The 15,693-nt window shown below is 34.5% G+C and overlaps 1 protein-coding gene and 2 long non-coding RNA genes across 4 annotated transcripts; 2 read left to right on the top strand and 1 right to left on the bottom strand.

Annotated features, from left to right (window-relative positions):
- Positions 1 to 2,481: 2,481 nt before the first annotated feature.
- LOC130495212 (uncharacterized) lies at positions 2,482 to 4,119 on the bottom strand. The gene is made up of 5 exons (XR_008934478.1): positions 3,697 to 4,119; positions 3,437 to 3,570; positions 3,131 to 3,351; positions 2,993 to 3,045; positions 2,482 to 2,865 (listed from the first exon to the last, which is right to left on the bottom strand). It is a non-coding gene; the product is annotated as an uncharacterized LOC130495212 (long non-coding RNA).
- A 288-nt stretch (positions 4,120 to 4,407) lies between these two features.
- On the top strand, positions 4,408 to 6,226 carry LOC108859454 (uncharacterized). Of its 2 annotated transcripts, XR_001950485.2 has the most exons (5): positions 4,412 to 4,807; positions 4,910 to 4,974; positions 5,072 to 5,372; positions 5,487 to 5,578; positions 5,855 to 6,225. It is a non-coding gene; the product is annotated as an uncharacterized LOC108859454 (long non-coding RNA). The 2 variants fall into 2 exon arrangements; XR_001950484.2 differs by having other exon boundaries at positions 4,408 to 4,807; positions 5,072 to 5,578; positions 5,855 to 6,226.
- Positions 6,227 to 12,441: 6,215 nt separating this feature from the next.
- On the top strand, positions 12,442 to 14,888 carry LOC130512815 (F-box/LRR-repeat protein At4g14096-like). Its single transcript, XM_057011180.1, has 6 exons — positions 12,442 to 12,596; positions 12,763 to 12,819; positions 12,918 to 12,957; positions 13,060 to 14,027; positions 14,154 to 14,300; positions 14,374 to 14,888. Exons 2-6 carry the CDS (start codon positions 12,799 to 12,801, stop codon positions 14,683 to 14,685), a joined length of 1,488 nt encoding a protein of 495 aa, XP_056867160.1. The 5' UTR covers positions 12,442 to 12,596; positions 12,763 to 12,798; the 3' UTR covers positions 14,686 to 14,888.
- Positions 14,889 to 15,693: the final 805 nt, after the last annotated feature.

Here is a 15,693-nt window from a genome sequence, read left to right as displayed (position 1 = left end):
TTCGTTCGGTTTTATTAATGCCATGTTGAATTCACGTAACTCTGATGTGAGTTATTTTCATATACCCAATGTTTTTTTAGTGATGTCCAAGATTTTTTCCTATGCAACTTTCAATAATATCTAAGTAAAACATTGTAGATGGTTTCAAGGTGAAAACGAACTTTCGTGCAGTGGTTGTTAAATAGATATAGTTAAACATTGCATATGGTTGTTTAATAATAAATGTTTTATTTATAATTGAGGTCATGTGAATGGAATAAATGCTGAATGCATTACTTTAAACTTTTTTGAACATTACTACGTAAAACTTTTGGCATCAACATCTTTATTATGTGAGAATTGTATGTTCAGATTTATTATTAAATATTTGATTTAGATTTATTATTAAATATTTGATTTTCTTTAACATGAATTTATTAAAAAAATTGTATTGTAATGTATTCATTATTTCATCCCATATTTCTTTTTATTATCTTATTATTTTATAGATGTTTACCATCAAATAAATTTATGTTGTTATTCAAATAATATATTAAAATAAATTGACTTTAATATTCATTTTTAGTTCATATTTAACTTATTGAGTTTGGATATAATTAGTAATCGTCATCTACCCATCTTTTTTTGGTTTTTTGGTAAGAAAAATAACCTTTGACATCATAATAATAATAAGATATGAATACATGATATTAAATGTACTAAAATGTGTATTATGTTACCATGTTTTTAGTTCATCTTTCATATCTATTTTCTTATTAAAACTAATTTGTAAATAAAAATTAAAGAAGTTATCTTGATTAGGAATTACACGAAGCTACTCTTCTGAAATAAGTATTCTCTCCGTTTAATATCATTCAATGAAAATATTAGTTTAATTATTACTCTCTTCGTTTAATGTTGTGTCTTTTTTATAATTGTGCTCATGAAAAGAAAAATTAATTTTGTATATTTTCTGTATAAAAATATCATTACTTACAAACACGACCACATTTTAACCAATAAAAATATAAACTGAAGAACAAAGTTAATAAATTTTGCATCGAAATTCTGAAATAATATTTATTTTGTAACGAAAATATTTTTCTACAACAACAATGGATATAAAACATAAAGAGTATTGTATTATTAATTTTATATCATCAACTCTAAGTTCAACTGAAACTTGCTTTTACTCTGTCAATGCTTGGAGTTTTATTATTTTATTTTCTTTGGTCATTCTTCCAGCAATAATTTTGATTTTTTTAATGAATATTTCATATTTTTTCTATTTCTTTTACATCCATTAATAAGAAGCTAGGACGAAGTCTGAATCGCGTAATAGGAAAAAATGATTCTCCTATTTTTTTAAATTCAATAATAATAATAATAGTTTTATATAATAAAATAACAAAATTAGTAACTCATAATATCATTACATAAATAAATATTAGCACATGTATTTTTCTCAAAAAAATTATGTATTGTTTTACTAAATTGTTTAAAAATAATAATTTCAAATAAAATATTAAATTACTAAAGTCAACATTTTAAATATGAAGATTATATCAATAAAATAAATTATAAAAATTATATATATTATTAACTATATTGTATAATTTACATATAATTCTACTATTATATTTTAATTGACCAGTTTGTTTGGTTTATTCGGTTTGAATGATTTATATACCAAACCATATATTAAACCATATCTATATACTGCAATTTCTCAAAAATAACATTCATTCGATATATTTGGTATTACTAATTCCAAACCACTTTCTTTATTTTGTTTTTTTTTTGATAATATTCTTTATTTTGGTTTTGCTTAGTTTAAATACAATTATTATTTATTTATTTTTAATTTTTTTCAAACACATACAGTTTATGTAGTTTAAAGAATTTCTTTTTTTCTAGCTCAACACTTATATTATCTTTTTTTCATTTTACTTTGTTTTTGAAGTTACATGTCGATGTAGTTCTTTGTGCATGTTAATTGTTAAATTTGAACTTGTAGGATGGAGAGCACATATATATAAGAATAAAATTGTGTATCCTATTTAAAAGTTTCGCAAACCATGGCTTTGATATTGTACTCCAACTTCTCGATACTACTTGACCAACTAAAATAAAATAACAAAGATCTTACAACTTTCTGATTGACGCCCATTTTTTAAATCTATAGGTCTTTATGTGCAACTTTTTGTAAGGAAAAATCAAAACATTTTATGACACACAATACCAACCAAGCTCACTCAAATATAAACCATTCATCACAACCACTACACCTGCAGAAGCCAATCAAACAGACCGGAAGCATGTTCTGTCTCAGATTAAAAAGCAAATAAATTGACATGGGACTGAGACAAACATAAAAATCTTAGCTTGAGGAGCACAATCGATGATATTCAAAAGGTTAAACTCTCAGCTTTATGCTATACATGGATATGTATTCATTTAGAGTCAAATTAATATGGTTCTTTCAAGGGTGGAGAAGCAAAGGATGTACGTTGAACTTGAAATCATAAGCAAAGATAAAGATCACTATCCATCCTATGTGGACGTGAGCTACAAATGGTAAGAAGTCATGTTCGAACCCGAACCCATCTTTCAAAAAAGAATTAATTCTATCAAATCATTGTCTCCTACTTGAGATGTGATCATACTCTACAACGTCCAAGCCAATATTGCCATGAGAAACCGGATGGCATTGTACTGAGGGTATCTTACTTCCATCAAAGTCCAAGAAATCTACATTTAACATTTTAAAACCGTTTACTTCCGGTGTAAAGATATCAATACCATACGGAAGTGATGGAAACTCATCATCTTTTTATTCTTCATCAACTACAGAGGGATTAGCAGACCCTGTTGTACCTTGAGCACCTGTTGTTAACAAACAAAATAAAATTAGAACCAAAGACCATGGATCCAATTCAAGAAACCAATAAAACTGTTAAGACTTGAATTCCCATGAGACAGTAAAAAGATAGAAAGAAAGTGTAAAATGTACCAGCGATTTCCTTGGTGGTGTTCACCCACCGATCAACCAGCTCCTTCCACTCTCTGCACCAAAAAATAAAGAACTCAAAGCCATATTCTAAAAGAGTAAGGAAGTGTCAAACTTTATGAAAAAATCAATAACTCATACCCGATCAAAGTCTTTGCAAGTTGGCGAACCTCAGTGACAGCCATGTTTCCTCAAGCCATTAACAGACTTTCCGATCTCAGTACTCTGCGAGAACAGCCTTACAATCACTCCCACTTCCAACAAAAATTACCAAAAACGGCTGCGAGTACTTCGTTTGGAAGTAGAGAACTTTCGATTCTGGTGGTTGAGTACTGAGCTCTTTGATTAGTTCCTGGTTTCTCCTGAAGTAGACATAGATGTTCCGGTAAGGACAGTGCAAGAAACACACAGGTCTAATACTAATAGTAACGTTTTTTTTAAACATACCGATAAAGAGAGGAGTTTGTGAATAGTTGAGCAAAGTTGACACTAATGTGTTATTCCATTGAAGGAGTAGTGACGTCGAGTGTTCACGTTGCAGGATTGTATCCATCCTTGCTCTTTGGAACCCCTGCAACAAACTGAAGAATAAGGCTTTTAGTTTTATTACTCCAAAGACTCCAATGGCTATAGTCAAGAGAAGAGTTTTATTACTCCAAAGTCTCCAATGGATATAACCAAGAGAAGGACAAAGACAGATGATTCACCTCAAAGTGAGTGATGTCGTAGACTTCCAGCATATATAACTCATCCACCTCAAGGCTGCCTAGTATTGCGTTGTCAAGCTCATACTATACTCATTGGCAGCTTTTCACACTTATTGAACACTAAGAGATCAGCACCGGCTATAACCCTTGGCCGAATCTGGTTTTTCTTTGAATGTCTTCTTCACGGCAGAGAGATGTGATGAAGCAAAGCGTGAGCAGAGGAACGGTTCGAGAAGAGGATGTAATTGGTTGTTTGTAGATTGATTACATAGTGGTCAACGGCGGCGGCGAAGTAACGGGAGGAGTTTTCTTTAGCTTTTGCTTGGTCTTTGATTGTTGAATCTTTGAATTTGCATTTTTTTTTTTTGATAAGTAGATCTATTTTTAAATCAACTGAATCAAAAAGTAAGGTGAAAGGGCAAGAATGTTGAATAATTGCTTTGTGCAATTAATTTATGGAAAACGAATCTATACTATAATGAGAGAGTTGGGGCTCTCCCTTGCCGCCACGTCAGCAGGTATGTGGGCCCCACCTCTATTATTTTTTTTTATAAAATGAATGGGCTAACTGGTCTGGGCTTCTTATTTGGTTTTGTCTGGTGTTTAACTCATGTCGTTTGTTTTGGTTTGCTGCGTTTGGGTTTGCTTCGGTTAATAAATTTGGTATCAGCCCATAAAGAATGTTTGATTATGTAACCAAACTCTGCGTTTTGTCTTTCAACAGGTAAGAATTTATTTTTCAACCTGGCCGTCTCCTCCACAAAGCTTAATCTGCAGACACAAAAAAAAATTTCCGACTCTTTACCTCCCCTAACGTTTAACGACATTCAATATATTCTTCTTAATTTGGCCAATTAAAGTGATTCCCATTTAGCCCAATAACAAAGTCGACCTCTCCGTTTCCTTCGTGTGATCTATAAATTGGAGAGGATTGGGAGTCGGATGAATCTTCACAATCGCTTTAAACTAATCTTCTATATCAAGCATAGAAATGCTTCTTTTGTGGTCAAATGTGTCACATGGCTTCAGACTGTGAAGGAATCAAAGCAAAGAAGAGGCAGGAGAATATGATGAGAAGGGCGATGGTTTTGTCAAAAAGCCATATCAGCGTGTTCGTGAGATACAATTTTTTTTGTCAACCGTGAGATACATTTTTTAATTGTGATAATGATGTCAGTTCTCATGTCTTTGTTTATCTTTTTTTTTTTGCCAGTTTCTGCATGTAAATGAGGACTTCTAACTCAAGGTATTCTCATGTCAATTCTCAGTACTCTCCAGGTGAGGAAAAAATAATCATCATGTGTTCTTTTGAGATTTTTTGTATTTGAAATTTCCATGGAAAAGTTACAGTTTTGTTCTTTTATTTTTTTTGCAGTTTGATTTCTGTAATAGTTCCTTTCCATTACCGAGGCATCCCTTCCACAAACAAGGCTTGGGAGTAGGAAGGTCAGCTATCCTTCAAGTGTGGACTTATTTGTACACCCGAGGTTGTGCTGCAAACAATGAGCTTGAGTCTCTGAAACCGGAATTCAGACAGGAGAGTGGATGAACTGAACACAGCCCACAACGAATCCTTTTGTGTTGGAAGTGGTTTCCCGGTGGTATCGTATAGTTCAGATTATGTTGAATGTCATCCTGTCCACAGAACTTCATACTCCAGACCTGATATTGTCAAGGTTTACGAATTAGAATTAGCCGTTTGCTGACTACATCATTGTATCTTCAAAGTACATGTTGCTTTCTTACCAGTCTTTTTTTTCTTTCTTTCTTTTTTCTTTCCCTGTATGTAGTCGTTAAGACCGACAGCATCTCAAGCAACGTATGACGCTAATCTTACTTCATCGTCAAACCTTACACCTGTTCATCAGTATTTCTAGAAGCTGTGAGTATTCTCCTTTTAGTGTAATTGTTTGTCGGTATTTTTGTTTATTAGGAAGTCAATCACCATAAGTTCTTTGAGCATTTGGAAACCCTGATAAATAGGGGCATGCAATCCTGTATATGTCATTGATTTTCTTTTACCTCTGTCTGCTTCCGCAACCAAAATAGTTTTGGTGATGTTTGTGTCATTGACTCATTGTTACCGTAAATTTGCCATTCTTATGGACTCAACTGCCAATGGTGCTTGGCTTTTCTGTTTATGGTATCATGTTTTCAGGGTTTGTTCTTGGAGCCAGCTGGTCTACCTTTGGCCTCTTAGTCATATCGCTTTTGATTGAAGAAACCAGTTAGATCGCTTGGTCAATACTTTCAAGTCGCTGTTTTTTTCTTTTCCTTTCCGTTTTTTCGTTATTGCTTCTCTCTCTGCTGCTTATTGGTTCCTCATTGCAAGTAGTGCCTTAGATCCTACAGAGGTTGAGTTCAATCTGTACCTCCTGCTATGGCTTCCACTGAGATTTTGTGGGGAGTTTATGGTTTTAAGAAAGAGATAATGTGAACTGTTGGAGGTGGTTAAGTTGTTCTCAAAATTATGATTAATAATTAACAAATCATTTTGCCCATATAGGTTTTTGGCAGCCTATTTCTCAACAGATGATTCATGCCAAATGTCTTCTTTAGGTAGATTACTAATAATGTTTTAACTATTAAACAAGAAATTTCTTTGCCAAAAATTGAACTATACACAATTTCATATGAGCATATAATATGCTTATTTTGCAGACGTGTTACAAAGTGTACTATATTTTCTTTTTTTGCTTAAAAGTGTCCTCTTACCATGCAACAGATTGCCGGTTAGAAAAACATGTTAACAATATTTTCCACAAACCAAATTTCAATTAAAAATAATATATCTTCCATCTGCATTTACTCTTAGATACACTGTAAAGTAGTTTATAAATCAACACATACTAGAAATAATAGTTATTCAGAATCAACATATTTTGTTTCAAATTTGAACTAAAAGTCTTAACTTTAACTTATTGTTCATTGTTTTCAAAACAACTACTAAATTTTAATTCATATAATTTTCATCAAAATCTATCGGCAGAAGAGTAAATGCAAGTCAGACTGATGAAAACATAACTTTATTAGATTATATAATTCACTGAAGACTTCTGATTCTTTTGTTTAAAAATATTGATTTTTGATTTATCTTGTAAAATAAAATTTATTTCTTAAATTAAATAAAACGAAAAGACTCATAAATATACAAAAGGAATTAAGATAAAAAATCAATAAATTCAGTAATTGATCAACTCTAAAATAGAAAAACATGACCTTCACAAAGCATCCACCACAACAACATAATAAACCTCACAGATATTAACCCAATCTTAGCCCTCTAAATATACAAGTATCGACTAAGCAACTGAACAAGTTAAACAACAACTTCACAAACAGAGTTTCTTCTTCACTCTTTGAGAGATATACAACCCCGCGCTTGCGCGGGGGCTCGCCCCTAGTTCATAGGGAGAGGAAGAGATCAATGGTATCAGAATATTGATGGTAGAGAAGGATACGAAGAGATTCACGGAGGTAGAAAAAATTAATGGCTTTCGACATTAAAAAAAATAAAAAAAATAGATGGGCTTACCACACGCGGCCCAGTTATTTAGAGCTCTCTGAGGTTGCAAAAAAACTGATTCCCTATTGATTGAATTAAAAATCGACGTGGACACTCTCATAGAGCTTCGTATTGCCCTTTTAGTAGTGTAATAGATTTAGATTTATAACAAATACTCCCTCTATTTTAATATCTAAAAAAATTTGAAGGTTTTTGTGTTTCAGTGGAAGTTATTTTCCGAATCCAATATAAAACTTAAAGTAATTAAAAATATTTAAACAATTTTTTAAATAAAGTTAGATATGTTTGTTTTATAGATATACATCCAAAACTATTTAAACAGTCATATATTGGAAATATCAAGATCTAAATACGACTCTATGGTTTCTTTGAAATTAAAAACGGTTTAATATTAACAGCATTATGGTTTCATTGTTCTCGGTTAACATTGATAAGAGTTAACCGACTTTTTTAAGTGTTCAGATGTTTGTCGATTATATAGTTTATACACGTCTTACAAGAACAAATGTAAAAAATATTAAAAGAATAAAAACATACAATATTTGTTAGAATACCAAAATATGTTGAACTCATTTCAAAATTAACAACCCGTCCGTAGGGCGGGTCGATCCTAGTCTTGATATAAAACTGAATTGACATAGTCTCATTGTAATCAAAATAGTAAGTCTCAGATTTTTCGGTCTAAATTTTAGGTTTTATGCGATTATTGATTTTTTGACCTAAAATATTTTTAAAAATGAGATGAGCTCAATCAATAAACAAATTATGTAATTAACAAAAAAGTAAAAAAGAATTGTTTAAGGGCCAAAAATATTAATTTGATCAAGAATATAATTTTTTTTTTTCCATACAATATTTCGTAAATAATTTTCATAGAAATTTCACCATGCGCAAGGCATACACAAATGTTTTTATGTTACTATCAACATATAAACCAAAAAGAAAAATTAAGAAAATGTAGTTTTGGTCGACACAAAAAAAAATTAAGAAAATATAATTTTGGTCAACACCAAAAAAAAGGAACTAAGAAAATATAATTTTGATCGACACAGGTTTTACGAGTTCAAAGGAAATTACATCTAATTATATTATATAAATATATATATATTTTTGTTTATCTATAAAGAAAAAAAAATTAGGGATTTTAAATGGATCCTCCGGACAATGTCCCACTTGGATCTTGTCCGAAGCAATGAATCGTTCATTTCCATTACAAAAGAGAGTGTAACTAGAGGCCGGTTTAGTAATGTTGTCATTTATCAATTTCGGTTTAGCTATTTGTAGCGCTGGTTAAGTTGGTTTATCATCTCAGAACAGTTAGAGGAATTAATACAACCTTATCTTCTTGATCAAGTCTTCGCCCTATCACCACCACCGTCATTGTTTATCATCCCTGAATCTCAGTCAGATCTTCGAGGTGATCCTTCTTAGTTAGTGACCGACCACCTTCTAGTATTTGATAGGTAGTATGCTGGCTTCAACGCAAAACCCATTCTCCTGCTTCGCCGAACCATTGTATCCGAGAAGCCGCTCCGTACTATTTCACCCGCTTCCAACAAGGTTCTCCATCACTGCCCATTCGAAAAGATGTAAACTTTAGTTTAAATTTTTTTTTTTTTTGGACTCGTTGAATGCCTTTTGTTTTGCTCCATAGGTAGGTCGTAATGGAGGCTTCTCAGCTTCTGCTAAAAGATATCATTTTGGGAAAGAGTTGCTGAGTTTTGCTTCAGATAATTTCTTGCCTCTAGGTAAATGCACTCTCTCTCTGCTTAAGCATTCTTAAGAAGATTTATTTTAATTTGCTTGTTGATGTTTTAATTAGATGTTTGTTGCAATGTTGGTTAATTGTCTTACAGCTCTTGTTACTGATTTGCAAACCCAACTCTTGGATGTCTTGCCGACAAATACTCTCTTTCAACGTTCAGCACAGGTGGAATATTTATAACATCAGGTGATTCTATCAGTCTCTATATGTATGTATAATTTCTTTGTTTTTATGTTGATGTAGCTGATGAATATCCACTGTGTGTTCTTTCTCTGTCTTGTGGAGCAGGAAGGGTTGGCTTTACATACTGAAGCTATTGGTGCTGCTGTGAAAGGGTGGCCTCTTGGTATCTTCGGGCTAGTATGATCTTGCTTCCTGTTTAGGTTTCATACCCTCTCTGAATGGTTCATCTTTTCTCTAGTTTTAGATTTTCTCTGCTATATTCTGCTTATTGGCCCCAACGTAGTTTTTTTCTTCAGTCATTGTGTTTATGAAAGAATGTTTGATCTTTTGGTATTGATTTTCCTCTCTTTTTTTTTTTTTTTTTTAACATTATGTTAGTTATATATACTGCTAATTAATCTCAAACAATTTCTCTCTTGTTTTTCTTGTCAGACCTACTATTTTGTTGCTCACTCCATCCTTATCAAGGCTAGTTATGCTAGTCCAACTCCAACCTCAACAACTTGTTACAGGTTACTCTGTCTCCCCCTCTCTCCAACTTAGAATGAAGTAGAAACTCGAAAAGATCATGGTCTTTCCTGATTTTATACTTCTTTGTATTGACCTACATTGGTTTACTCTTAAGTAAATCTACAGTTTGAGTTAACTAGCCATTGTAGAACTGAATTTAGTTTCTGAGACATTTATAAGTGTGATGATACTAGTTGACTAAAGAGCTAAATCTCATTTCCTTTGTGATTTTGTATCCACATTGATGTCTTGTTTAAATCTTGATGGGTTCCTTAACCATATTGTTCAATTAATTCTGTTTAAGAGTGACGGGCAAGAAAAAGCAACTGGAATAGTTAGTGCCCTATAGTCTTTTTCTCTTGATACTCTTATTCTTCAGTTGATCTATCTTAACCAATGCTCAGTACAGATATGAGGACTCTAAAACTTAACTATGTCATCATACCTATTTACAGGGCTAAGTATATTTTGCTGTATGCCAACCACCTTATCAAGCGGTGCTGGGCCTCACTCACGTACTCAACCACCTTACCAATGCATCCAATTTGTCAGGCATTTCAAGTGTAAGTACATACTATTTGATCATTGCTGAATCAAGGATATTTCTAGTCAGATGCTTATAGTTCTATTTAAGAATTTGCTAATCCGTTGTATCATATAATGTCTTTGAATTTGAGAACGAGTATTATGATTTTCAGTCACTGATGCTAACATGGTTGACTTGACCCAATTTTATCAGAGGGTATCAAGATACATAGCCGGAGGAGTACGTAGGGGTTTCGTTTCCTACTGACCAACTATTCAGAAGTCTTATAGTTTACTCTGTCACTTAATCCCTTTAATCATTTGCAAGGTGAGACGATTTTTCTGTGTATCTTAGCCCTTGTTCTTGCAGTGATATGCCATTTCAGATTTTACTATATGGGTGCAGTCTCGAAAGCTTAATATCCAGTGGCGGTAAAAGCTATATTATCACTTAAAAAGTGGGGCTTTGACATATTTTTGTGTGTTTATCAATCTGTGTTATAGGTTATTCGGGAATCATTCCAATTCCAAGCAGAGCCTCATTTATGATCTCTTCCCTTTCTGGTGAAACTATATAAACTCTGTGGTTAGTCATCTGGAATATTTTTTTAATAATGATACTCCACTGAAAACAGTTCTGGAGGAGCCACCTTAGCGTGACAATGAATCAAATCTATTGTTGTAATCTTGGTGTGATACAGGTATTGCAAACTTCGTTGACAATAACCGTAAAAAGTGAATGAACGCAATCTGCCTCAGTTTGGTAAGATTTCTAAAACTCTATTGTAGCAGTGAATCATCTTTATGTTGACACTTTATTTCCCTCAAGTTAAAACTTTCTCCATACCTCTATGATATATATTATAGCTTGAGAGTAAATGATTCCATGGATTTTTTTTTTTTTTTTTTTATGTGCCTAATGCCATTTCAAAGCTTGTTAGAAATCATATGATCAGAGCTTAGATTAAAAAAGATAAAATGGCCTGACATTGTTATTGCATCTACCTGCCTTCTTTAGGGAGGAACTTGATAGTATGCTTATCTCATGATATACCTATTCTTAGGTGCCATGGATCCAAGTTAGCAGGTCAAGATCACTGCTACTATCCGTTGAGCCTAAGGCTTTTCTTGCAGCCATTGGCATTGGAATGTATGCATTAATTCCTCTTTTAAGTAACATGAATGGTTTTTATTCAATAAGGTGTAAAAGATGAGTGTTCTCTACTTATATGTCTTTCTACAGATTGCTGCTGCATCTCATCTCTCTTTACTAGCATTCAATGCTCTATCAATCCGCATCCTCTCAGGTGATTATGATAGTAAGAACTCCAAGGGAATTGGCACAGCAGTCTTACTCGTTGCAAGCCAGGTACTACTAGTACTAATAAAGTTATTGCCTTTAACCACCGAGCTCTGGTGTTTTTGCTTTCGTGCCTATAGAAAACATTACCTGTAAATGGTCCCTGTCCCTTATGATAACCTCTATGTTCATTTACTCTTATTGTTAGAATACGTATTTGCAATGTGTATTGATTAAATACACTAGTCAACGAATGGATCAGGAAGAGTAATGCGTCTTCCACTGAATGTAAAGACAGCTTAAGAAAGAGAGGAGATAGAAACCAGTGTTGTGGAGTAAGGTTTGGTCATATTGTTCTGCAGATTCATTTGTTTAAATTTTCTGAAAAAATGTTGTAAAAAAATATTGTATTGATTAACTAAAAACCGTTTGTGATTTGATTAACTACGTGCACCCCAACGATACAAGCAAGGTTTTGTTGTCTCTATGACTTGGGTTTGAGTCTCATCTAGGGTGTTTAATTAGTCGTTGGTCTTTTAATTTTTCTTGTCTTTGTTCATTTAATCCCTCCCTCGCATGTTTTGGGTTTAATAATTGTTTAGTTTAGTGTCTGAGTTTTCTATCTAGGGTGTTTAATTAGTCGTTGGTCTTCTATTTTTTTTCTATATGTGGAGGCTTAATGATCCCGAACCGGAACAGACCTTTTGTGGTTAATCCCGTCAGTTTGGAACTAATAAAACAAAACGAAAAAAAAAAAGAAGGGATTAATTACGACCATCTCATGCGTAGTAAGCAATCATAATTAGAAAGGTAATAATAATCTTAATTAACAAGCAGTCAGCAAACGAAAGTTAATACCAAACCGACCGGTTTGATTCATCAATTATAACTTGTAGAAATGATTTATCGCGCATAAATACCAAACCGACCGGTTAAGTCCTTTCCGATACATAAAACAACGTCGATTCAGGTGCTGTCACTAGAAAACCCTAGTTCCATTTGTTGTCTCGAATCGGAAACTTTCGACGTCTTCTTCACAGAGATTCTCGTCAGGCATTCTCCGTTCGTTCGTTCGTTCGCTCTCCGTTGAGGTAATCATCCATTTTCGTCTTCATCTCTGTTCGAGTTTGGTGTAGAGCGATTCGATTCGAGTGTCTTCTCTTTCGTGTGTTACGAGTACTGTATTGAGTCGTTTGAATCTGAACTTCTATGATCGATTTGTATGTAATCATAGTTCCTCTGGATATCGTGTCTCAGGTTTAAGCTCTCCTGCTTAAGACGAAGACGAAGAAGATGTCTCGTTTTTTCCCTCAGGTTTCCTTCTCGTTAATTTCTCTACACATGAAACTCTCTCTCTCTCTTGTTCGCTTCAGTTTCTCAATGGATTTCCTTGTTTTTGTGCTCGTTCACAGGAAGATCTCCAGCAGGTTCAGAGCACCAACATCAACAACCGTAGGTTTTTGATTTCTCTTTTTTTTTTTTTTTTTTTTTTTTGTGTTCGTATGTTTTGTTGTGTTTAACTCATTTCCCTGTGTTTTTTTTCTTCTTCTACAGGAACCATGGTTGATATCATCAGTACTTTGCCTTCTGAGATGCGGCAACTCCTCCTGTCTTTCCTTCCTACTCGTCACGCTGCTCTGACTTCTTCCTTGTCCAAAGCTTGGCGTGATGAGTTCTGCCTGACGACAAATCTCAAGCTCGAGCTTTACGATGATACAGCTGACATTAATCAGTTCGTCAGTTTCGTCAACAGGATCTTGGATGTTCGTGGAGGAGTACCAAATCGTCCTTCTCTGCAGAAGTTTCTTCTCACCCTTAATAGGGCTATTTTTGCAGACGAAGCACAAGCAGGCACCCTTCTGTTCCAATCTGCCAATAGGTGGATCAGCTTCGCCTTGGACAGCCGTGTCACCACTCTCACTCTCGGCTTCTACGAGTTTCCGGATGATGGGTATGTCGGACTCCCTCATAGAATCTTCACTGCAAACTTTCTGGTGAACTTGAGGATCAGCACTTCCGACCATGTTTGTCTCTTTGATTCCCACGTGCCTGTTCTTCTTCCAAGCCTCAAGAGTCTCAGGCTAGACATGGTGGGTCTCGGAGCGGAAGGCCAAGGCTTCCACAACCTCTTGCGTGGCTGTCCGGTTATTGAAGAACTAGAGATGAAGGACTTGGCCTGGTTTACCTGGCCTTCCTCCTCTGTCTCTAGTAAAACTCTCAAGACACTTAGCATCTGTTGGGACATCTATGGAGCCGAAGACGAGCGACCGCGCCGTCCAGCAAGTGTGTTTTTTGCAACACCAAACCTGGAGTATCTGGACTACAACGATGACATAGCTGGTGGCTACGGAGCTCTGGATTTTACTTCGCTTGTCGAAGCAGAAGTCCGTCTTCACTTGAGAGTTGAGCAAGATGAAGACGAAGATGAACTGGAAAACGCAGTAGAAGATGCGGATGCTTCAGGCTTCATGTCCGCAATATGCAACGTCAAGAAGCTCTTCTTGCACGCAGACACACTTCAGGTGAGAAAAAAAAAAAAGCAGACTTGATTTTTTTTTAATGTTTTTTGTTTCCATGTCTTCGAGTCAATAAGCGATTCTGTTTTACATACCAACTTCTTACATGTTTCTGATTTTTGTGTGTTTAAGGTCCTCGCTTTCGCCTGCCCCGCGATTCCGCCATTCCCCAACCTAACCGAGCTGACCATTGAAAGCCACCAGGATCAGCTATCAGATTGGGATGCACTGCCAGTTCTGCTCAACAACTGCCCGCAGCTTCACACCCTTGTTTTCATGGTAACAAACTCAAGCTTTTACTTTTATCAAAAGGCAAAAAAGCAGATTAACATAAATCCATTTTTGATTTCAGGGACTCACTCATCAAGCTAAAAACACATGTGGAAACGTGTGTAGGTGCGAGGGTGGCGAGGTTCCACAACATTCTTGCTTAGAAGCTTCTCCGGCGAGGGTTTTGAAGATTCACGACTTCGGCCAAGCTACTGCAGAGATGGACCGCTTTCTCGTCATGGTGAGACACTTCTTGGTGACCATGCCTCACCTTGAGAGGTTTACTGTTTACTGTGATGGAAGTACTGAGACTCGCGCGAACCTATCAAGAAGAATCCGAGGGATTCGAATGAGGGCTTCACCCATGTGCAGGATCGAAGTGATAGGTAGATAAATATCCTTCTCTTATATCTATGGTTCTGTTTCTTTTCCTGATGTGGAAATTCAAAACCCTTTCTGTCTTATGTTAAACACTAAAACTCTGTTCTGATGTCTGTTGTTTGTGTTCTGATGTCTGTTGTTTCTGTTTGTGGTGATGTGGAAACTCAAAGTCTGTTGTTGATGTGAAACTCAAATGCTCTTTCTGTGTTTTGTTTATGACTTGTTCGTGCATTTTTATGTGTCTTTTATTTTTTTTTTTTTTCCTTGCCACTTACGGATCAAAACAATTAGCCAACATCTTGAAGACCTTAATTAATTTTCTTATATTAGTTAAGTAGCATCTCTAGCAATTTGGATAGAAAGCTCAGTGAACTGTTAAATAATTGTTTACCGAGGAAGTAGTTTATGCTTATGCGATCGAAAGTATTGTCACTAATCATATTATAAACGGATTAAGAGAGAGTATAAGGACTGGAACCTTGCGGTTTAGGACCGCGATTGATAAGTGGTAAGCAGAAACGTTACAACGGAGTGTTCAACAGCTCATGAGCTAAGCTAACAAACGTTTCTCTAACCAATATTAAGAGACTTGCTCACGATTTCTTGGAAAAGAAGAAAAGATGCTTAAGATGAACGTGCATGCAGAAAGCAACAAAAATAATAAGAGTCAAGTAATGGATCGCGTGATTAATAACATGCAACTAAATTTGAGAGGTTCAAATGTAAACGTGATTACATTTTTACCATATTAATCTACAAAGTTGGGAAACGTCCTGTCAAATTAAGAAATTGGATAATATCACCATTCTATCGTACAAGGATTAGATTTGATCATACATGTCTATTACTTGTAACCGAATTAAAAAAAAATCAAATGTCGAGGTCATGCATAGATCAGTTATTAATTATTAATAATTAATAATTGATATATATATGTATATATATATATATATATTAAATAAACATACAAATCATTGTATTGGTTATATGTCAAAATCTCGACTTTGATTATTAATTTTGT

This window comes from Raphanus sativus, chromosome 5 (genome assembly GCF_000801105.2).
Source record: "Raphanus sativus cultivar WK10039 chromosome 5, ASM80110v3, whole genome shotgun sequence".
Lineage (NCBI taxonomy): Eukaryota > Viridiplantae > Streptophyta > Magnoliopsida > Brassicales > Brassicaceae > Raphanus > Raphanus sativus.
This window is presented reverse-complemented; position numbering and strand designations above follow the sequence as displayed.